This window comes from Saccopteryx leptura, chromosome 3, assembly GCF_036850995.1.
Source record: "Saccopteryx leptura isolate mSacLep1 chromosome 3, mSacLep1_pri_phased_curated, whole genome shotgun sequence".
Lineage (NCBI taxonomy): Eukaryota > Metazoa > Chordata > Mammalia > Chiroptera > Emballonuridae > Saccopteryx > Saccopteryx leptura.
In genome coordinates this window covers 104,700,234-104,724,783 of record NC_089505.1, presented here as the reverse complement: position 1 = coordinate 104,724,783, position 24,550 = coordinate 104,700,234, and the positions used below count along the sequence as shown (strand labels likewise).

Sequence of the window (24,550 nt, the reverse complement as noted above, 5' to 3'; positions counted from 1 at the left end):
AATACAATACATAGGATTAAAAAGGAAACCAGGCCCTGGCCGGCTGGCTCAGTGGTAGAGCATCAGCCTGGCGTGCAGGAGTCCTGGGTTTGACTCCCGGCCAGGGCACACAGGAGAAGCACCCATCTGCTTCTCCATACCTCCTCCTCTCCTTCCTCTCTGTTTCTCTCTTCCCCTCCTGCAGCCAAGGCTCCATTGGAGCAAAAAGTTGGCCTGGGCACTGAGGATGGCTCCATGGCCTCTGCCTCAGGCGCTAGAATGGCTCTGGTTGCAACAGAGCAACGCCCCAGATGGGCAAAGCATCGCCCCCTGGTGGGCATGCTGGGTGGATCCCGGTCGGGAGCATGCGGGAGTTTGTCTGACTGCCTCCCCGTTTCCAACTTCAGAGAAGAAAAAAAAAAAAAGGGAAACCAATTATTTTGAAATATAAATTCCAGACAGCCTCTGGAGTATGAATTCCTTGAATGTAGAGCCAGACTGTTGTTTCCACCTCTGTACTGCCAGTGCCTAGCACAAAGCCTGGCACATAGATCAAACTTATAAATGTTTATTTAAGGAATGAACAGAAAGATAGGTAGTTACTGCCAAGTCAGCCTGAGGAATGTTTCATTGCAAATGCTTGTGCATAGACCAGTGGCTCACATATGTGTCACCCCATCTGAGATCATCTATACCAGGGCTGTGAGGGAACCCCCACTCAACAATGGGTGCCATAGCATCTAGCAATAATGACAGGCTATTTATTGGAAGACCAGGAAAACAAAGCTCATGTATTTCCACCAGCTGGAATATTCAGAAAGTAAAAGTAAACAGGCTCTGTTCCATCTTTAGGAGGAGATCCTTGACTTTGGGAGCATGACGTTCACACTATTTTAAAACACTACCAACAGCTCCGATGGAGGGAAGAAAGGAACCTGAGCTAGTGTGTAGGTGTTCTCCAGGGCTTCTCCTCTGTCCTGAATTGGGCCTCTTGTCTCTGGCAAAGTGAAAAGTATCCCTAAATACTACAATAGGGATGATAATATGCCTTCCCAGGTTCAAGTAGCAGTTTTAGCATTAGACAGAAATATTGGTTTTGTTTATGTACCAGCAGGAAACCTAAAGAAGCAAGAAATAAAAGCCACTTTCCTTACTGAAGATATATAATGGGCCAAAGGATTGTTCTAAGCTGATTGCCACATCTATTAACTACTCTGAAATGAAAAAATAAAGCCCCAGACAATATTAAAGCTGAAAACCACAAATGTATGGATTTCAGAAATCTCACCCTTCAGGCTTTTATGATTGACCCTCCCAAGTTAGAGGGCATCTCTAGTTATATACAGCCATTTGAGAGATAGAACTGTTTCTACTTGCTTAACAACAGGGTTTCCAACATCTGTTGAAAGATATATGGCTTCAGGTGGGTGCCTTCTTCAAAAAAAGGAGGAAACTACAGGTCAAAGTTTTGCTTTTAATTAATAATAATAATTAAAAAAAACAAAACCTCCCATTCCTAAGGTGTGTACTTTCTTTTTTGACCTATTTTTCCTTTAAACTGTCTTCAGTTTCCTATATTTTTCCTAGTGCAGCAAACAATGCAACCAAAAGAAATAAAAACCAGAGTCCATTCTTGCCCCAAACACTGAAGATGGTCAAAGAGAAGGAATCTAAGCACAGAAAATGGCCCTGCTCTAAATACACTAACAACGTAAAAAAAGAGAAAGGAAACAAGATACAACCCCCCCCAAAGACATTATTATTGACATTCCTGGTACATTTCCTATAATATAATGTCACACACAATGCTTCTTTCCCAGGGAGTCCAGCTCGCTCAGGAAGAGACATCCACTTGGTGCCTCAGGATAGGCTGGGGGTGCTGAGTCTTCCTGCCAAGCCTAAGTTGTTGTGTTTTTTTTTTTTTTTTATGAGCTCAATCTCACAGAAATATCTGTGGTATAAATGAATCTAAAAGGGGATGAAGGCAGGCACCTGTCACTGTTCTCCAAATTAGCCAAAAAGCTGAAGAGCATGGGATCCAGCAGACAGATGCTATTAACAATTGAGGGGTGGAGAGTAGAACAAGAGAAAGCACCAAATGAGTGGCTGCTTTTGGTTCCAAAGCCAAAAAAAAGGGCCCCACCAAAAAGGGCAGCTGGCCTGGATGAGGAACTCTACCGCTCCTGGAGTCATGCAATAAAAATCATAGCCTTGGAGTTCCACCCCCGTGACAGCCACAGTCCAAGAACCAGAGCAATTTACATCATATCACACAGTTTGCAAATGAATGGATTGATCCTAGTTTAGAAAGGTAAGTGCTTTGACAAAGCTGGGGACAAGGTGGGCTCGAATCCCAAAGCACAGCTGTGACATCCCTGGATTTCTGTTTCTCCTGATGTTACTCCATGGCAAAGTGCCCTTCCACTTATCACTGGCCTCTCTTCAAAATGGCACCCATAGTGGTAACCCTCAGAGATATCAAGAGGCATCAGTTGCACTTCTGGAAATATAATTTATTTGCCTCATCCTGGTCAAAGCACTTCCCTTTTTAAGTTGTTGCTCCAAGCAACAAAGTTCCCCTCTAAGCAGAGTTCAACTTCCTTTTGTTTCAGAGTTTTGCACTGGCCTCTGAGGGCCCATTTCAGGATATAAAATAAAGTATCCTTTTGCATCCATGTGTGAGTGGGTTCCTTTCCAGTATCAGGTCTGTGTTCCACAGTTTGGTCAACGCATGTTTACGAGAATAAACCACATGCATACACAGATACACTAACCTAGAAAGGGCTTTCAGGATAGGGTTGCTGGTTATCTTGATGCCTCCCCTAAAAGAAACAACTTTCTTGGTGTAAGAGGATGAGGACACTGAGTGACCTACTCTCAACTAGGACAGCTTGTTTTTGTCCATTTTTTCAATGAAGAGGTGGGAGAGACCCAACATTTTCAGTTACAGCAACAAGATTTTGTTAAAAAAAAAAAAGGATCCTATGTGGAAATGAGTGGGACAATGATAAAAGTAAACAAATAATTAAAATTTCAAACCAAAACATATCTCCTGGCCCCAATATCCCCAGTTAATCCTCTAAGACCACAATCTCCACATTGTGGACTTGATGCTGATGTTCTTCCATCTCAGCCACAACTTTCTCCTCAGTCCTCAGCTCTGTCTCCAAAATGACTGCTTTGCCCTCAGAATCTTCAGCCTCTGGATCTGGGGCTGGGTCAATCTCAATGATGGTCTGCCCATCCTCTGAGGTGCTTTCGACAGCCTGGATTGCTGAGGTCAGGCCGGACTCCATGGCCACCAACTCCACAGGGCTCACCATGGTGGTCATGTTGCCCAGGGTACTCCCATCCTGCATGGCAGTAGAGCTTAGCAACGCCAAGCTAGATGAAGGGTGGATGGTCACTGTGTCTGGCGAGCTGCTCTTGGCAGAGGAAACCACTGTGGCATAGCGAAAGAGCTGAGGGCCAGAAGGCAGTGTGTGGACAGTCACAGGACTGGAGCCCTGGCTGAGGGTGGCCACTGGAATATTGCCCATGGAAAATGACTGACCCACTGGGGTGATGGTGATGGGTGAGATGACTGTGAACTGAGGCTGCTGGACAGGAGGAGAAGGGCTCAGGACAGTGGTGGAGGCTGGCCTCTGGAGCCGGGGCCTTTTTGGAGGCTTAGGAGTGCTCACAGGCATCAATACCACATTTTGAACCGTCTGGGATTTCAGCCTATGATCCTGAGCTTGCTTCTTCTGCTCTTCCAACTGGCGTTCCAAGTCTATGGAAAAAAGACAGACTTGTATGGAAGGAAGAACAGTAAACTGGGAGCGAGGGGACCTGGGGTCTTCTGAGGCCACTATATAGCCTCAGAAAAATTATTGTTTTCAAGAAACAAGACTGGCTAATTAAAAAAACCTTTTTTTAATTGATAGGTTTTATTGAGAGGAAGGAAAGGGGAAAGAGGGAGGGAGGGAGGGAGGGAGGGAGGGAGGGAGGGAGGGAGGGAGGGAGGGAGGGAGGGAGGAAGAGAAGTATGCATTTACTGTTCTACTTAGTTGTGCAGTCATTGGTCACTTCCCATATGTGCTCTAACCGAGGACAGACCTCACAACCTTGGTATTTCAGGACAATGTTCTACTGACTGAACTAACCTGCCAGGGCTTGGATGAGTTTTTAAAATCCTTCCAATAATTACATTTCATTGTATGATTATAGGCAGGGCAACAACTGAGAGTTTTTTCATGCTGCAATCCTACGGTATGTAGCTCAACTCTAGAAGCTCCTGTGGCATTTTGTCACCTTCACTAAAATGCAAACCAAAGAAGCCTCCAATTGGTCTAGCAGTTAATATATGTCCGTGCTCAATCTACAGATGAAAATAGGGAAATTTTCACCCAGGCCAGATAGGGCAGGGTCCTGGTCAGAGCACATACAGGTACAAATTGATGTTTCTTGTCTCTCTCTTTCTCCTTTTTTTTTCCTCTCTTTCTCCTTTTCTCTCTCTCTAAAAAAAATCAATCAATAAAAAATACATATCTTCACAATCTCTTTGGAACTGCCATGAACCTACAAAGGAACTACAATGGTGAATCTGGATCACAGTGATTCCCAAACTGTCCTTCGTGTCAGGATCACCTTACTGGTGACTCAAATGGCCTTAGTCTACCATTAGCCCCCAGAGAAGTTTGGACAAAATTAGAGAGGAAGTTCCTAAGAATTATAGAGCTGAAGGAGGTCTTAAAGTTCCCAAATGATTTACTTAAGGTCACAGAGCTTAGGACAAAAGTCTCTGATGGCCAACTAGATGGCTTTTCTACTACAATATACCTATCACTTTCCCTCTCCAAGTGTCCAGTCCAACCGTGGTGATCAGTGGTGAGTCTGAATCTACACCAGAACTTTTCTATTGCTTAGTACCTGATAAATAAGCAATAAATAATCAGTTATACCTTTAGAACACTTTGCTTCCTATGGAACAGCATAGGAATAAAATGAGTAGGTAGAAATCAAGAACATGTTCAAAAAATTTTTAAATACTTTCCATTTTTTTTTGTGTGTGTGAGAGTGAGTGAGAGAGTGAGAAAGACAGGAAGGGAGAGGCATAAAAAGCATCAACCATAGTTGTATCACTTTAGTTGTTCATTGATTGCTTTCTCATATGTGCCTTGACCTGGGGGCTCTAGCCAAGCCAGTGAGCCCTTGCTTAAGCCAACAATCTTAGGCTCAAGCCAGTGACCTTGGGCTTCAAGTCAGTGACCTTTGAGCTCAAACCAGTGACCATAGGATCATGTCAATGAGCCCACGCTCAAGCCAGTGACCCTGCACTCAAGCCAGATCAGCCCACGCTCAAGCCGGTGACCTCAGAGTTTTGAACCTGGGACCTCCATGTCACAGGTTGATGCTCTATCCACTTAGCAACCACCAGACAGGTTAAATACTGCCTTTTTTTTTTTTTTTTTTAATATTTTATTTATTGATTTTTAGAGAGAGAGGAGTGAGAGAGAGAGGAAGAGAGAGAGAGAGAGAAGGGGGAGGAGCAGGAAGCATCAACTCCCATATGTGCCTTGACCATGGTTTCGAACCGGCGACCTCAGTGTTCCAGGTCAACGCTTTATCCCACTGCGCCACCACAGGTCAGGCTAAATACTGCCTTTTAAGGTTACAAAATACTGTATTTTTTTTCCCATCTTCACTAGTAATCAAATAAATGTGAACCTAAACAAGATACCAATTAAATATGTAATTTTTATTTATTAATTTTTGTTTTTATTTAAATTTTTTTCTTTCTTTCTTTTTTTTTCTTCTTGTATTTTTCTGAAGTTGGAAACAGGGAAGCAGTCCGACAGACTCCTGCATGTGCCCAACCGGGATCCACCCGGCACACCCACCAGGGGGCGAGCTCTGCCCATCTGGGGTGATGCTCTGTTGCAACCAGAGCCATTCTAGCGCCTGAGGCAGAGGCCACAGAGCCATCCTCAGCGCCCAGGCCAACTTTGCTCCAATAGAGCCTTGGCTGCAGGAGGGGAAGAGAGAGACAGAGAAGAAGGAGAGGGGGAGGGGTGGAGAAGCAGATGGGCGCTTCTCCTGTGTGCCCTGGCCGGGAATCAAACCCGGGACTCCTGCACTCCAGGCCGATGCTCTATCACTGAGCCAACTGGCCAGGGCCAAAATTCTTTCTTTTTTATTTATTAAATTTTAGATAGGAAGGGAGAGAGAAAGACAGAAATATTGATCTGTTCCTATAGGTGCCCTGACTGGGGATCGAACCCACAACCTTTGAATATCAAGACAATGTTCTAACCAACTTAGCGTTCTGGCCAGGGCTATTTTATTTTTTAATCTGTAATTTTTAAAAAGTTAAATCAAGGAATATTATAAATAACAATGTCCAATATCAGCAAGTTCAAACTGGTGACATAAATTGGTATAATTTTCTTGGAAATTTGACAGTAATTCTCAGAAATCCATAAAATATTGTCAATCCTATTGAACCTCAAGCTTAGTCCTAGGAAGTTGTTTAACAAGACATAAAAAAGAAAAAGTTGGCCCTGGCCGGTTGGCTCAGCGGTAGAGCGTCGGCCTAGCGTGCGGAGGACCCGGGTTCGATTCCCGGCCAGGGCACACAGGAGAAGCGCCCATTTGCTTCTCCACCCCTCCGCCGCACTTTCCTCTCTGTCTCTCTCTTCCCCTCCCGCAGCCGGGGCTCCATTGGAGCAGAGATGGCCTGGGCGCTGGGGATGGCTCTGTGGCCTCTGCCTCAGGCGCTAGAGTGGCTCTGGTCGCAACATGGTGACGCCCAGGATGGGCAAAGCATCGCCCCCTGGTGGGCAGAGCATCGCCCCTGGTGGGCGTGCCGGGTGGATCCGGGTCGGGCGCATGCGGGAGTCTGTCTGACTGTCTCTCCCTGTTTCCAGCTTCAGAAAAATGAAAAAAAAAAAAAAAAAGAAAAGAAAAAGTTATGCAACAAAATAAGCTACTGCAGAAAAATTTGAAAATGTAAATGTCACCCTGGCTGGACAGATAGATCAGTTGGTTAGAACTTGGGACCCACACACAAAGGTGGAGGTTCACTCTCCAGTCAGGGCACAGACAAGAACAGATCAATGTTTCTCTCTCCCTTTCTCTCTCTCTGAAATCAATAAATAAAACCTTTTTTTTTTTTTAAAGACAATTTAGCCTGACCAGGCAGTAATGCAATGGATAGAGCATCAGCCTAGGACACTGAGGACCCAGGTTCGAAGCCCCAAAGTCGCCAGAGTGAGTGTGGGCTCATCTGGCTTGAGCACAGGGTAACAGGTTTTTTAGTGCAGGGCTGCTGGCTTGAGTGCAAGATCATAGACAGGACCCCATAGTTGCTGGCTTGAACCCAAAGGTTGCTGGCTTGAGCTCAAGGTCACTTGCTTGAGCAAGGGGTCACTGGCTCGGCTGTAGACCCCCGGTCAAGGCACGTATGAGAATGTATGAGAAAGCAATCAATTAACAACTAAGGTGCTGCAACTATGAGTTGATGCTCTCTTTCTTGTGCACTGAAAAAAAAAGAAAAAATTTAAATGTTTAGGTAGAAGAATATCTAGATAAAGTACTACATAGCAACTTGGAAAAATATTAATATGTCATAATGAAAAAATCAGAAAACAAAACTATGTATACTATGGTTAAAACTATCTAAAACAATAATATGGACAACGAACCAGAAGCCTACAATCCTAACAAAGACTATTTTTTCAGATGGTGGTAAATTTCAAGGTAGAAGATAGTACTGGATTAGGAATAAAAAGACAGAATTCTACTTTGGGCTTCAGTATCGTAGCCCCAGGTAAATAATATATTCTCTGTCCTTCTACTGTGTCATTGGTAAAATAGGTATATTAGCCTATAACAACATTCTTAGGAGGATCAAATGAAAAAGGGTATCTCTGACAGTACTTGGTAAACTGATTTTAAAATATAAACTGGGCCAGGCTGCAGTGGATAGAGTGGATTATTTTTGTTTGTTTGTTTGTTTTTATTTATTAATTTTAGAGAGGTGAGGAGGAGAGACAGAGAGAGAGAAGGGGGAAGGAGCAGGAAGCATCAACTCCCATATGTGCCTTGACCAGGCAAACCCAGGGTTTTGAACTGGTGACCTCAGCATTCCAGGTTGTCACTTTATCCACTGTGCCACTACAGGTTGGGCTTAGAGTGTTGGCCTGGATGGCAGAGGTCGTCAGTTTGAAACCGTGAACTTGCCTGGTCAGGGTACACAGAAGAAGCAATCAATGAACAACTAAAGTGAAGCAACTATGAGTTGACACCTCTTGTTCCCCCCACCTCTCCCTCTATTGTCTCTGTAAAATCAATAAATAAAATCTTTAAACTGGGTATAAAAATAACTTTTAAAACAACTTATATTGTTCTCTTATCAAATGATCTTTCTTGATTTTGGGCTTTATGACTGACTGTAATATATTCTACATCAAAAGCTGATGAGGGCCCTGGCCGGTTGGCTCAGTGGTAGAGCGTCAGCCTGGTGTGAAGTCCCAGGTTCGATTCCCGGCCAGGGCACACAGGAGAAGCGCCCATCTGCTTCTCCACCCCTCCCCCTCTCCTTCCTCTCTGTCTCTCTCTTCCCCTCCCGCAGTCGAGGCTCCATTGGAGCAAGGATGGCCCGGGCGCTGGGGATGGCTCCTTGGCCTCTGCCCCAGGCACCAGAGTGACTCTGGTCGCAACAGAGCGACACCCCAGAGGGGCAGAGCATCGCCCCCTGGTGGGCGTGCTGGGTGGATCCCGGTCAGGCGCATGCTGGAGTCTGTCTGACTGTCTCTCCCCGTCTCTAGCTTCAGAAAAATACAAAAAAAAAAAAAAAAAGCTGATGAGCCTGGCCTGACTAGGCGGTGGCGCAGTGGATAAGAGCGTCGGACTAGGATGCGGAAGACCCAGGTTCGAGACCCCAAGGTCGCCAGCTTGAGCACGGGCTCATCCGGTTTGAGCAAAAAGCTCACTAGCTTGGACCCAAGGTCACTGACTTGAGCAAGGGGTTACTCGGTCTACTGAAGGCCCACGGTCAAGGCACATATGAGAAAGCAATCAATGAACAACTACGGTATCGCAATGAAAAACTGATTGATGCTTCTCATCTCTCCGTTCCTGTCTCTCTATCCCTCTCTCTGACTCTCTCTCTGTCCATGTAAAAAATAAAAAAAAAATAAAAAAAAAAAAGCTGATGATCATCTGTACCTCTGACTTGTTTTTCAGCCTTCACCTGCTTTACCTCTTTCAAAAGCCTGTCTTTCTATGTATAAATGATAACTCCCTTTGTTCTTCCACCATACCCACTATATGCCTCTGTCACAAAACTGAATACTTTTTGCTTATTTCTATGTCTGCTCATTTTACTTATTTCTTTAAAAAAATTTTTTAAAATTGATTTAGAGAGAGAAAGGGAGAGAAAGAGACAGAAATATCAATCTGTTCCTGTATGTACCCTGACCAGGGACCAAACCCACAACATTTGTGTACTGGGATGATGCTCTAACCAACCGAGCTATCCGGCCAGGGCATTTTACTTATTTATTGATATCAGAGAGGGGAGGGGGGAGAAAGGGAGATAGAGGAAGGAGAAGGGGAGAACAGGAAGTATCAATTCATTGTAGCTGCTTGCTTCTCTCATATCCCTTGACCGGGCAAACCCATGATTTCAAACCAGCAACGTCATCATTCCAGGTCGATCCTTTACACACTGCGCCACCACCAATCAGGCATTACTTATTTCTATGTCTGCTTTCTCTTGAATTCCTTGAAGGCCCTCAGTATTCAACACTATAGTTCAAAAATCAAGTTTGGAGACCAGCACAAAGTAAGTATTTGATAAAGAGTTAAATTTCCATGTGCTAATAATTAATTACCACAAATAATGGTGAATATATTAAAAAAAACTCAGTAATAATAATATAAAAGGACAAAAGCCAATTTGTTTTTTTGTTTTTTTTTAACGGAGACAGAGAAAGGGATAGACAGGGACAGACAGACAGGAATGGAGAGATGAGAAGCATCAATCATCAGTTTTTCCTTGCAACACCTTAATTGTTCATTGATTGCTTTCTCATATGTGCCTTGACTGCGGGCCTTCAGCAGACCAAGTAACCCCTTGCTCGAGCCAGTGACCTTGGGTCCAAGCTGGTGAGCTTTGCTCAAACCAGATGAGCCTGCGCTCAAGCTAGTGACCTTGGGGGTCTCGAATCTGGGTCCCCGGCATCCTAGTCCGACGCTCTATCCACTGCACCACCGCCTGGTCAGGCCAATTTGTTTCTTTTGCCACCTATATTACTGGGTTAATGGAGCACTCTAGCAGACATCCTAATTCTCCAAAAGATATAGGTGTACTGCAAGGCAGGCTTCTTTCTCTTTTCTTTTGTGCCTCCTCTGTTTCCCACCATTTCACCCAACCTGGGGCTGTGTATAAAGAAAAAGTAAAAAATGATACTACATGAACTGAAAGGAAGAAAAAGATAAAGGAGGGGAGTTGGGGCTGGGGGAAGAAAGAAGCAATGAAAGAAGCAAGCCAGTCCCAATAGTATTCAACAAAGAAATGGCAAGATTCAACCTGACCTGTGGTGGTGCAGTGGGTCAAGTGTTGACCTGGAATGCTGAGGTCACCAATTCGAAGCCCTGGGCTTGCACGGTCAAGGCACATACGACAAGCAATCAATGAACAACTAAAGTGAAGCAGTTATAAGTTGATACTACTTGTTCCCCACCCTCTGCTCTCTTTGTAAAATCAATAAATAAAATCTTTAACAAAAAAAAAAAAAAAAAAAAAGAAAGAAAGAAAAGAGAGATGGCAAGATTCAAGGATATTAGTATACCACCTAGGAAGAGAGATAATTATACATACCTGTCAGAGTATAGAGAAACTGCTCTTCTCCCTGTTCTATTTGGTTCTTTCTGTTGTCCAAAACCTTCTTAATTGTGTCCATTAGACCAAATGTATGTGCCACATTGTTGAGAACAGCAGCATCTATTCGAAACAAAAGATATTTCTGTCGAATCAAAACAGAAAGGTTTCACCAACTCCCTGTCGTGCTGTTTATAAAAATGGAACAATCTGAAAATGAAGGGACTACTCTCATTGAATTTTTTTTTTTTTTTTTAGTAAGAGAATGAGTGAGAGGGACAGACAGGAAGGAAGAGATATGAGAAGCATCAACTCTTTGTTGCGGCTCCTTAGTTGTTCATTGATTGCTTTCTCATATGTTTTTTGACCTGGGGGCTCTAGCAGAACAAATGACCCCTTGCTCAAGCCAGCAACCTTTTACTCAAGCCAGTAATCTTGGGCTTCAAGCCAGCAACCATGGGGTCATGTCTATCTCACACTCAAGCCGGTGAGCCCACACTCAAGCCAAATGAGCCTGCACTCAAGCCCGTGGCTGCACTCAAACTTGGGTCCTCAGCATACCAGGCCGACACTATCCACTACGCCACCACCTGGTCAGACTCTCATTGCATTTTTAAGCAATCTTAACAACAATTTATACCCTATTAAATTTAATTTTCTAAATAAAATTTAAAAAAAGATTTATCACATGCATAACTTATTTTGATTTAATTGTATCTATAGTAATATATTAAAATATATATTAATATATATGGGCCCTGGCCGGTTTGCTCAGTGGTAGAGCATCGGCCTGGTGTGCAGGAGTCCCGGGTTCGATTGCTGGCCAGGGCACACAGGAGAGGCGCCCATCTGCTTCTCCACCCCTCCCCCTCTCCTTCCTCTCTGTCTCTCTCTTCCCCTCCCGCAGCCAAGGATCCAGTGGAGCAAAGTTTGCCCGGGCACTGAGGATGACTCTGTGGCCTCTGCCTCAGGCGCTAGAATGGCTCTGATTTTGGCAGAGCGACGCCCCAAGATGGGCAGAGCATCGCCCCCTGGTGGTCATGCTGGGTGGATCTGGTCAGGCGCATGCGGGAGTCTGACTGCCTCCCTGCTTCCAGCTTTGGAAAAATACAAAATATATCTATATATATACATATATATATTAATATATATGAAAGAGAATTGAGAGAATTATTTTCTGGCACATTGATAAAGGCAAAAAATACCTCTAAAAAGATTATGGCAAGACCCGAGTTCAAAACCCAGTAACAAACTTGGGATAAGTAACTTAATTTCTATGAGCCTTAGTTTCCTAATCTGTAAAGTGGGGATAATAATACCTATATCTGCCTGACCAGGCGGTGGCGCAGTGGATAGAGCGTCACACTGGGATGCAGAGGACCCAGGTTTGAGACCCCGAGCTCGCCAGCTTGAGCACAGGCTCATCTGGCTTGAACAAAGCTCACCAGCTTGGACCTAAGGTCACTGGCTCCAGCAAGGGGTTCCTCGGTCTGCTGAAGGCCCGCGATCAAGGCACATATGAGAAAGCAGTCAATGAAGAACTAAGGTGTCGCAACGAAAAAAACTGATGATTAATGCCTGACCAGGCGGTGGTGCAGTGGATAGAGCATCAGACTGGGATGCAGAGGACACAGGTTCGAGACCCCGAGGTCGCCAGCTTGAGCACGAGCTCATCTGGTTTGAGCAAAAGCCCAACAGCTTAGACCCAAGGTTGCTGGCTCCAGCAAGGGGTTACTTGGTCTGCTGAAGGCCCGCGGTCAAGGCACATATGAGAAAGCAATCAATGAACAACTAAGGTGTTGCAACGCGCAATGAAAAACTAATGATTGATGCTTCTCATCTCTCTCCATTCCTGTCTGTCTGTCCCTGTCTATCCCTCTCTCTGACTCACTCTCTCTCTGTAAAAATAAATAAATAAATAAATATAAAAAACCAACAACTGATGATTAATGCTTCTCATCTCTCTCTGTCCCTATCTGTCCCTCTCTCTGACTCTCTCTCTGTCTCTGTAAAAAAAAACAAACACAAAAAACCTATACCTCAGTGTTTTTGTGAGGCTAACAGGCTCTTCCTATAGTTATTAGTGTTTAATAAGTGCTAGATATTGGTCCCGGGCAATTGGCTCAGTGGTAAAGCTTCGACCCAGTGTGTGGAAGTCTCAGGTTTGATTCCTAGTCAGGCACACAAAAGAGGCGACCACCTGCTTCTCCTTTCCTCCCCTCCCCTTCTCTCTCTCTCTTTCTTCCCCTTCCTCAGCCATGGCTTGATTGGTTCAAACACACTGGTCCCGGGCACTGAAGATGGCTCCCTGGAGCCTTGCCTTAGAAGCTAAAAATAGCTCAGTTGCAAGCATTGGCCCCAGATGGGTTGTTGGGTGGATCCCGGTCAGGGCACATGCAGGAAGGAGTCTATCTCTCCTCCTCTCACTTTAAATAAATAAATAAATAAAAAACCAAACAAACAAATACATAAATAAAATGAAATCCTAGATATTGCTAGGATTAATGCACTTACCTGTTACCTGGAAGGGAGACTGGATGAGCCGTTGCTGAACCCCCCTGAGTAGCTCCTCTATTTCCTTCTGTATATTGCATACAACTTCTTCCATCAGCCCTACATCAGCTATTCCTTTCCAGAACATCAAAGTGTCCTCTGGTACAAGAAGGATAGGACAGAAGGTAAACAAGGGATGCTACATATACTTAGGCACATTTCTATAAATGTGCTAAATTCAAAATTATTTCAATTCAAGAGGACTCCTTATTGGGCCATTTCTGGGAAAAGGGAAGAAGTTTTTGTAATACTAGCTTCCTCAAGTTGGTACCTAAATATTTGGCCTCTTTAGCAAACTAGGGACTTGGGATAATTGCCTTAATTTGTCACCCCCTCACTTTGTCGTGGCTCTGGCTACAACAGCTATGTTTCTCTAATAAATATATTTAATTAAATATTAATTAAGTATAACTTAACTTAAAATTAAATATTTAAATTTTAAAGTTAAATAATAAAACTGTTAAAGATAAAATAAATTTAAAAAATAAAATAAAGATATACTCACCCTAATCATATATTTAAAAGAACAAAGTAAAACAGTTGAATAGGTGGTGTTATAAGCTCCCTGGTGTCAGAGGCTATGTCTTTTAATGTACCTGTCTAGCATCTAGCATAGTGCCAACAAAAAATAGGCAACAATAAATATTTGTTAAATGAACAGAGGATAATGAGAAGCCTTTCCTGGTCCCCTCTAAGTAAATCATCATTATTCACCATTTTTCTACACCACTACCTAATTGTTTTTACTAACACCTTGCAGCTTGGTTTATCTAAGAAATGTACCAAAGTTGGAGGCAGTTTGACAGGCTGAAAAGCATGAACTACAGAGTCTAACTCAGCTGAATTCAGTTCTGATACTTATTGGTTGTGTGACTGTTATTAGGCAAGTTGCTGATCCTTTCTGAATCTCAGTTTCTCCATGTGTAAAATGTGACTTTGCAGGGCTGTTGCATGGATTAAAGTAAGAGGTTTGCAGCTATAATTAGTATTAATATGCATGATAAAAACCAGCAAAAGTAAGTAAGAGGCCTTCTGTGTCCATAGTTATAATGGTGATAAGGTCATAAAATCCTGCAAGATATCTGAGCTCCATAGAAAAGTACCTGAAATTTCCTCTGAATCTTTCTTCACTCCCTCCTCTGTGGCCATTGTGACAGCAGCAGTGAGAGCCGAGTTCCATTCCAGCCCTGCTTCTTCCATACTCTCTTCTGAGATGGCAATCTGTGTGATGCTACCTAAAAGCAGTTGATTAGAGGTGAGGCCAGTGAATTTTATGAAAAACTCATAGCTATTCTCCATCTCATACAGCCAAAGAGACCCTGTTATTTTGACATTCTAGCTTTTTACGCCTGCAGATCCCTATATTAAAAACTAGAACCCTAGGAAAGCCAGTATGAATATTGGATTTTCTAAAGAAAACCTGCCTTGCAAAAAAAAATGTTTTCTTATTACTATGAAAAGTAACTTAAGCCCTGGCTAGATAGCTCGGTTGGTTAGAGCGCTGGCTCCATAGGCAAAGGTTGTGGGTTCAATCTCTGGTCAGGGCACATACAGGAACAGATCAATGTTTCTTTCTCTCTCTCTCTCTCTCTCTCTCTCTCTCACCCTTCCTTTCTCTCTAAAATCAGTAATTTCAAAAAACTTAAAAAAGTATTTTTTAAGTAACATAAAACCACAAAAGAACAATCTTCTCTCTGGGTAAGTATGTTTCTAATTTTTTTTAATTTACTCATTTTAGAGATGGGGGAGAGAGAAAGGGGGAGGAGCAGGAAGCATCAACTCCCATATGTGCCTTGACCAGGAAAGCCAGAGGTTTCGAACCAACTATATCAGAGTTCCAAGTTGATGCTTTATCCACTGCACCACCACAGGTCAGGGTCAAGTATGTTTCTGAAAAAGACTAAAGGTAGTAAATAACTGCCAGGCTGCCTGACCCAGCCTTAGTGAGGATGAAAAGGACCTAAAATAATTTAAGAGAAAACTATGGTGCTTAGCCAAGAGCTCTGTTAAAAACAGGCCTGTTTGTTACTAACCATCTGAAGTTGCTATAACTTATTTAGCAGCCTATGTAAGCAAAAGAAAGAGAAATGAGACCCCAAAAAATCAGATCAGATGAGACCACAAATAGAAGATTCACAGAGGAAAAAAATTTTTGCTATTGATTGTGTATTAAGATATTACACAAAGAGCCTGACCATGGTGGTACAATGAATAGAGTGCTGACCTGGGGCACTGAGGTTCCAAGTTTGAAACCCCAAAGTCACGAGCTTGAGAACAGGGTCACCGGCTTGAGCATGGGATCATAGACATGACCCTATGGTCCCTGGTTGAGCCCAAAGGTTGCTGTCTTGAAGCCCAAGATCACTGGCTTGAGCAAGTAGTCACTGGCTCAGCTGGAGCCCCCACAAGGCATGTATAAAAAGCAATCAATGGACAACTAAGGTGCTGCAACTATGAGTTGATGTTTCTCATCTCTCTCCCTTCCTATTTCTCTCTTATTAAAAAAAAAACACAAAAATTTGCCTGACCAGGCGGTGGCGTAGTGGCTAGAGCATCAGACTGGGATGTGGAGGGCCCAGGATTGAGACCCCGAGGTCACCAGCTTGAGTGCGGGCTCATCTGGTTTGAGCAAAGCTCACCAGCTTGGACCCAAGGTCGCTGGCTTGAGCAAGGATTTACTCGTTCTGCTGAAGGCCCACGGTCAAGGCACATATGAGAAAGCAATCAATGAACAACTAAGGTGTCACAACGAAAAACTGATAATTGATGCTTCTCATCTCTCTCCATTCCTGTCTGTCTGTCCCTATCTCTCTCTCTCTCTCTGACTCTGTAAAGAAAAAATGAAAAAAAAAAATGTAAACCAAGAATTGAAAAAAAAAACTGATTCAGACATAAATAAAAACAAATGTGGACTCTACATGCTGGAAGATATCAATAACCAAGCAAAGAAGTAATATCAATATGAATAATCAATTAAGTAAAAGAGGTTTGGGAAAAATAAAAAGGAAATAAGTAATTTTCCAGCATTTTTTACTTTTCAAGTGAGAGATGAACAAAAATTCAAACTGCTAGATATTTTATACTTTCCTGAAAGGAACTTAGGTTCCAAAAGATGTAGCTTCTACTTACCCAGTTGTTTCTCACAGAATATTAGGACTGACCAAAAGAAACCTCAAGAGGCAGTTTTATTTTTGTTTTTAGAGAGAAGATTAGAGAGAAAGAGAAAAAGTATGTGTGGGGGGAGGGCAGTGGGAAGCATCAACTTGTAGTAGTTGTTTCTCACATGTGCCTTGACCAGTTAAGCAGGGGGTGTCGAACTGGCGACCTCAGCATTTCAGGTCAACACTTTATCCACTGCACCACCACAGGTCAGGCTCAAGAGGTAGTTTGAAAGCATAGTGCTTCCCTTATATCCTTTAGCATTCTTACAACTCTGTCAGGCATATCTGTAAGTCTTCTGGAATTAGTTAATGCATAGTCTACCTAAGAATCTTAGCTGCCCTAAGTTTCTAGCTGAACTAACTGAATCCTTAACAGTAGTCTCACACGGCTACCTCGTTCCTGGAAATGGGCAGGCAGTCCTAGTCCCAAACTCAACAATACTGAAATTAAGTATGTGCCCATCCTGTTTCATGTGTGAGGAAGCCTTAGCTTGGTTATCTGGAACCCATCCAGGCAGAGCTCCTTGATCCTTACAGCAGTTTCCAGAGTCCATCCCAGCAAAGGATAAATCGTCTTTGATACATCTCAGTTCAACAGCTGAAAACCCCATTCTAATCTACCGTTCTGTTTTGACCACTAGTAGAGTAAAGGATTTTCCAAACAATCTAATTTTATTTTTTTTGTTTTTGTTTTTGTTTTTTGTGACAGAGTCAGAGAGAGACAGAGAGAGGGACAGATAGGGACAGACAGACATGAAGGGAGAGAGATGAGAAGCATCAATTCTTCATTGCGGCACCTTAGTTGTTCATTGATTGCTTTCTCATATGTGCCTTGAAGGGGGAGGGATGGCTACAGCAGAGTGAGTGTCTCCTTGCTCAAGCCAGCGACCTTTGGGCAGAAGGTGGTGAGCCTTGCTCAAACCAGATAAGCCTGCGCTCAAGCTGGCAACCTTGGGTTTCAAACCTGGGTCCTCCCCATCCCAATCTGACACTCTATAGACTGTGCCACTGCCTGGTCAGGCCCAAACAATATAATTTCAGAGAAATACTAAGTAGCACCCAAGCAAGATCAGTAAACAAGCATTCTAATTACCAAACCATCTTTCTAATGTTTATCATGCATTGCAAGAAAGAAATAAGGAAGGGCTAGCCAATAGGAATCATTTGAAAGAAAACAAAGATCTATTTCAAAGCATAGAATCCCCATCTCCAAAAAAATAAGCATGGAGGCCCTGGCCGGTTGGCTCAGCGGTAGAGTGTTGGCCTGGCGTGCGGGGGACCTGGGTTCGATTCCCGGCCAGGGCACATAGGAGAAGCGCCCATTTGCTTCTCCACCCCCACCCCCTCCTTCCTCTCTGTCTCTCTCTTCCCCTCCCGTAGCCAAGGCTCCATTGGAGCAAAGATGGCCCGGGCGCTAGGGATGGCTCCTTGGCCTCTGCCCCAGGCGCTAGAGTGGCTCTGGTCGAGGCAGAGCGACGCCCCGGAGGGGCAGAGCATCGCCCCCTGGTGGGCAGAGCATCGCTCCTGGTTGGCGTGCCGGGTGGATCCCGGTCGGGCGCATGCGGGAGTCTGTCTGACTGTTCTCCCCGTTTCCAGCTTCCGAAAAACAAAAACAAAAACAAAAAAATAAATAAATAAAAATAAGCATGGAATCCCACCCAAGATTACCATCTCTTTTAGGGACATCAACACTCCTGAGAATTAAAATTAAGAAATACAAATAAAATTAAGAAATGAGGGGGAAAGTGCTACTTAAAAACACAGTAAAAATAAAAAGCCTTGGCCAAATCACTTAGTTGGTTAGAGCATCATCTCGAAGAACAGAGGTTGCTGGTTCAATCCCTGGTCAGGGTACACAAGGAACATCTGGTTCTGACTCTTTCCTGCTCTCTCCCTTCCTCTAAGATCAATAAAATAAGCATTAGAAAGAAAGAAAGAGAGAGAGAGAGAGAGAGAAAGAAAGAGAGAGAGAGAGAGAGAGAAAGAAAGAAAGAAAGAAAAAAAGAAAGAGAGAGAAAGAAAGAAAGAGGGGGTCTGACCTGTGGTGGCGCAGTGGATAAAGCATTGACCTGGAAAGCTGAGGTCACTGGTTCAAAACCCTGTGCTTGCCTGGTCAAGGCACATATGGGAGTTGATGCTTTTTGCTCCTCTCCTCCCCCTGTCTCTCTCTCTCTCTCTCTCTTTTCTCTAAAATGAATAAATAAAAAATGATTTAAAAAAAAAAAGAAAGAAAGAGGGGGAGGGAGGGAGGGAGGGGAGGGGAGGGGAGGGGAGGGGAAGGGAGGGGAGGGGAGGGGAGGGGAAGGGAGGGGAGGAGGAAGGGAAGGAGACACAATGGCTTTTCAGGTGGTTTCCTACCCCCTACCATCGGCCGAAGTGGGTGTCTGCACCACACTTGTCTGCTGTCCTGGTACTGGAGCTCTTGCACTGCTGATCAGAAGATCAAATTTGGTGCTTCTGCAGGTATTGGAGCAAACCTTGTCATGTTGGTAAAAATCAATCTGTCCAGAATCCATCATTTTCCTGCACAAAGGGAGACAAGAAGTACCAGTTCAGTCTGTACTTCATATAGAGGAAAATAACTCGGGACAAATAGAGACAAGCTTCTGAGTCTACACTGTAGATTAGTGAAACCTAATTGTATTAAAAGTCATTAGGTTGCAAAAATTCTAATTGGGACTATAAAACTTTCATTGGTCCTGCCCACATTTACAAGTATTCCTCATCCCTTCCTAGTCTACTCAAGAGTACTCTCCTTGCCTGACCAGGCGGCGGCACAGTGGATAGAGTTGGACTAGGACGCAGAGGACCCAGGTTCCAAACCCCAAAGTCACCAGCTTGAGCACAGGGTTGCTGGCTTGAGCAAGGGATTACTACTCTGCTCTCATTCCCCAGTCAAGGCACATATGAGAAAGAGAAAACAATCAATAAACAATTTAAGTGCCGCAACAAAGAATTGATGCATCTCATCCCTCTCCCTTTCTGTCTGTCTGTTCCTGACTCACTCTATCAAAAAAAAGAGTACTCTACTTTATGTCCCATTATCACTAGCTTTAAATATATACTCCTCACAATAGCTAATTAAGTTGCCCCAGAGAATCTCATTGAAACGAAACCTAAAAGTGGAAAACAGACTACCTCGCCTGACCAGGCAGTGGCGCAGTGGATAGACCGTCAGACTGGGATGTGGAGGACCCAGGTTCAAGACCTGGATGTCGCCCTGGCCGGTTGGCTCAGCGGTAGAGCGTCGGCCTGGCGTGCGGGGGACCCGGGTTCGATTCCCGGCCAGGGCACATAGGAGAGGCGCCCATTTGCTTCTCTACCCCCACCCCCTCCTTCCTCTCTGTCTCTCTCTTCCCCTCCCGCAGCCGGGGCTCCATTGGAGCAGAGATGGCCCGGGCGCTGGGGATGGCTTCTTGGCCTCTGCCCCAGGCGCTGGAGTGGCTCTGGTCGCGGCAGAGTGAAGCCCCGGAGGGCAGAGCATCGCCCCGTGGTGGGCATGCCAGGTGGATCCCGGTCGGGCGCATGCGGGAGACTGTCTGACTGTCTCTCCCCATTTCCAGCTTCAGAAAAAAAAAAAAAAAAAAAAAATTAAAAAAAAAAAAAAAAAAAGACCTGGATGTCGCCAGCTTGAGCACGGGCTCATCTGGTTTGAGCAAAAGCTCACCAGCTTGGACCCAAGGTCGCCGGCTTGAGCAAGGGGCTACTCGGTCTGCTGAAGGCCCATGGCACATATGAGAAAGCAATCAATGAACAACTATGGTGTCGCAATGCGCAACAAAAAACTAATGATTGATGCTTCTCATCTCTCTCCTTTCCTGTCTGTCTGTCCCTATCTATCCTTCTCTCTGACTCTCTCTCTATCTCTGTAAAGAAAAAAAAAAAGAGTACCTCATATCCCATCACAATTGAGGAATGCCACAATAGAATTAGAATTTTGTGATGAGATTCTGATATATTTTTTACCTAGATTAGCAAGATCTGTTGACACTTTTGGAAACATAAAACTTCAACATATTTCTTTCCATAAAAAAAATTGATAATAACTCTCCTATAAATACAAAGCAAAGCTGACTATACTAAATTCCCACTATAAAATGTTCTTATGCCTTGGCCAGATAGCTCAGTTGGTTGGTTAAAACTACTGTCCCAAACCACAGAGGTTGCCGGATTGATCACCAGTCAGGGCACATACAGGAACAGGTCAATGTTCCTGTCTCTCTCTCTCTCCCCCTCTCTCTCTCTCTCACTAAAATTAATAAACATTTTAAAGCAAATGTTCTTAGAACTGAATTCAAAAGACATTGTTATGATAGGCCATATACAAAACTATGCAGTATTTTAATTATAGTAAACATTCATATTGTTACTTGTCTTTCATTAAAGATTTTTTTGTATTTTTCTGAAGCTGGAAACGGGGAGAGACAGTCAGACAGACTCCCGCATGCGCCCGACAGGGATCCACCCGGCACGCCCACCAGGGGCGACGCTCTGCCCACCAGGGGGCGATGCTCTGTCCCTCAGGGGCGCCTCTCTGCCACAACCAGAGCCACTCTAGCGCCTGGGGCAGAGGCCAAGGAGCCATCCCCAGCGCCTGGGCCATCTTTGCTCCAATGGAGCCTTGGCTGCGGGAGGGGAAGAGAGAGACAGAGAGGAAGGGTGGGGGTGGAGAAGCAAATGGGCGCTTCTCCTATGTGCCCTGGCCGGGAATCGAACCCGGCTCGCCCGCACGCCAGGCCGACGCTCTACCGCTGAGCCAACCGGCCAGGGCCTCATTAAAGATTTTTTAGGGCTTGACGAGGTGGTAGCGCAGTGGATAGAGAGTTGGACTGGGATGCAGAGGACTCAGGTTTGAGACCCCGAGGTCGCCAGCTTGAGCATGGGTTCATCTGGTTTGAGGAAAGCTCACCAGCCTGGACGCAAGGTCGCTGACTCGAGCAAGGGGTTACTTGGTCTGCTGAAGGCCCGCGGTCAAGGCACATATGAGAAAGCAATCAATGAACAACTAAGGTGTCGCAAAAAAAACTAATGATAGATGCTTCTTATCTCTCTCCGTTCCTGTCTGTCTGTCCCTATCTATCCCTCTCTCTGACTCTCTCTCTCTGTCTTTGTAAAAATAAATAAATAAATAAATATTTAAAAATAAAATTAAAAAAAGGTTTTTTAGGTATTCTTGCTCCTTCTTTACATTTGGAAAAAGCTTGTTTTTTCTGGGCAAATAAAATGGACCAAGAATAACAAAAATGAAAGTTAGGCCCTGGACGGTTGGTTCAGTGGTAGAGCATTGGCCTGGTGTGCAGGAGTCCCGGGTTCGATTCCCGGCCAGGGCACACAGGAGAAGCGCCCATCTGCTTCCCACCCCTCCCCCTCTCCTTCCTCTCTGTCTCTCTCTTCCCCTCCCACAGCCAGGGCTCCATTGGAGCAAAGTTGGCCTGGTCGCTGGGGATGGCTCTATGGCCTCTGCCTCAGGCGCCAGAATGGCTCTGGTTGCAACAGAGCAATCCCCCACATGGGCAGAGCATCGTCCCATGGTGGGCATGCCGGGTGGATCCTGGTCGGGCGCATGCAGGAGTCTGTCTGACTGCCTCCCAGTTTCCAACTTCAGAAAAAATACAAAAAAAGAAGAAAGAAAGAAAGAAAATTAAAGGTATTCCTCCCGAATTTCATTCAATTACTGATTACTGCATATAAATTTTTTTTTTTTTTTGTATTTTTCTGAAGCTGGAAAAGGAGAGAGACAGACAGACTCTCGCATATGCTCGACCGGGATCCACCCGGCACGCCCACCAGGGGGCGATGCTCTGCCTCTCCAGGCGTCACTCTGTCGTGACCAGAGCCACTCTAGCGCCTGGAGCAGAGGCCAAGGAGCCATCCCCAGCGCCCGGGCCATCTTTGCTCCAATGGAGCCTCGGCTGCGGGAGGGGAAGAGAGAGACAGAGAAGAAGGAGAGGGGGAAGGGTGGAGAAGCAGATGGGCGCTTCTCCTGTGTGCCCTGGCCGGAAATCGAACCCGGGACTTCTGCACGCCAGGCCGACGCTCTACCACTGAGCCAACCGGCCAGGGCATAATTTTTTTTAATTATGGCTCTGACTATAAAATAATATGTGAAGAAAAATTAATATTTTTTGTTAAAAGTCTAGAAAACTATAAAAAAAAACAAAAAAAAACTTCCCTTAAAAAAAATATTCACCTGACCAGGCAGTGGCACAGTGGATAGAGTGTCGGACTGGGACACGGAGGACCCAGTTTCGAGACCCCGAGGTCGCCAGCTTGAGCGCGGGCTCATCTGGCTTGAGTAAAGCTCACCAGCTAGGACCCAAGGTCGCTGGCTCAAGCAAGGGGTTACTCGTCTGCTGAATTCCCACGGTCAAGGCACAAACAAGAAAGCGATCAATGAACAACTAAAGTGTCGCAACAAAAAACTGATGATTGATACTTCTCATCTCTCTCCCTTCCTGTCTGTCTGTCCCTATCTATCCCTCTCTCTGACTCTCTCTGTCTCTGAAAAAAAAAAAAGAAAGAAAAATCCCACCGGCCCTGGCCCATAATAGCTCAGTTGATTAGAGCTGTGTCCCGATATGCCAAGATTGCGGGTTTGATCCCCGGTCAGGGCACACACAAGAATCAACCAACTAATAATGCATAAATAAGTGGAGCAACAAATCAATGTTTCTCTCACTTACTCTCTAAAATCAATCAAAATTTTTTTTTAGATCTTATAACACAGAGATAACATCAACATCTTGGCATATTTTCTTCTACTAAATTGTGTGTGTGTGTTTCAACACAAGTCAACACACACAACATTTAACTGGTTTTATATATAGATGTGTGTGTGTATATATATATAAAAATATATATATTTGAGAGAGAGAGAGAAAAGGAAAGAAAGAGACATCTATTTGTTGTTCCACTTAGTTATGCATTCATTAGTTAATTTTTTTTTAACTTTTTAAGACTTGATTCATTTTAGAGAGGAGAGTGAGAGAAGGGTAGGAGCAGGAAGCATCAACTCCCACATGTGCCTTGACTGGGCAAGCCCAGAGCTTCAAACTGGTGACCTCAGGGTTCCAGGTCAACACTTGATCCACTGCGCCAGCACAGGTCAGGATCATTAGTTAATTTTTATATGTGCCCTGACTAGGTATCACACCTGCAACCTTGGCATATCAGGACAATTTTCTAACTAAGCTACCTAGCCAGGGCTGATTTTATATTTTGTTTTCTTTCTTACATTATATAATAAGTGTTTTTTATGTAAAAACTCTTTAGAAATACTTTAATGACTACATTCTATCCTATAGTATATACTCATATATATTAAATCAGCCATATTTACTGTAGATATACCTTTTTTCTTTTTAGATTTTTTTTGAAGACTTTATTCTTTTCTTTTTAAATTCATTTTAGAGAGAAGAGTGAGAGAGAGAGAGAGAGAGAGAGAGAGAGAGAGAAAGGGGGAAGGAGCATGAAACATCTACTTCCACATGTGCCTTGACCGGCCAAGCCCAAGGTTTCAAACCGGCGACCTCAGCTTTCCAGGTTGATACTTTATCCACTGCGCCACCACAGGCCAGGCTACCTTTTTTTTTGTTTTAAGCAAAGGAGAGAAAGAGAGAGACAGAGAGAGGAACAGACAGGAAGGAAGAGAGATGAAAAGCATCAACTTATAGTTGTGTCTCTTTAGTTGTTCATTGATTGCTTTCTCATATGTGCCTTGATGGGGTAAGGGGGCTTCCAGGGGAGCCAGTGACCCCTTGCTCAAGCCAGCAACCTTAGATTCAAACCAGCAACTTTGGCTTCAAGCCAGCAACCATGGGGTCATTTCTATGATCCCACACTCAAGCCAGGAACCCTGCACTCAAGCTGGTGAGTCGGCACTCAAGCCAGTGACTTCAGGGTTTCAAACCTGGGTCCTCAGTATCCCAGACTGATATTCTATCCACTGTGTCACTACCTGGTCAGGCAGATATACCATGACTGTACATAA

At 44.3% G+C, this 24,550-nt stretch overlaps 1 protein-coding gene across 3 annotated transcripts in view; it reads right to left on the bottom strand.

Moving 5' to 3' along the window:
- Nucleotides 1–720: 720 nt before the first annotated feature.
- The window catches only part of GMEB1 (glucocorticoid modulatory element binding protein 1), a 47,149-nt gene continuing 23,319 nt past the window's right edge, over nt 721–24,550 (bottom strand). For all 3 annotated transcript variants that reach the window (XM_066375654.1, XM_066375656.1, XM_066375655.1), the window contains exons 6-10: nt 18,926–19,083; nt 14,503–14,634; nt 13,361–13,498; nt 10,847–10,969; nt 721–3,751 (exon numbers count right to left, since the gene is read on the bottom strand). In XM_066375654.1, coding sequence (XP_066231751.1) covers nt 3,051–3,751; nt 10,847–10,969; nt 13,361–13,498; nt 14,503–14,634; nt 18,926–19,083 — 1,252 coding nt within the window. In that variant the 3' untranslated portion in view covers nt 721–3,050. The remainder of the gene's footprint in view (nt 3,752–10,846; nt 10,970–13,360; nt 13,499–14,502; nt 14,635–18,925; nt 19,084–24,550) is intronic.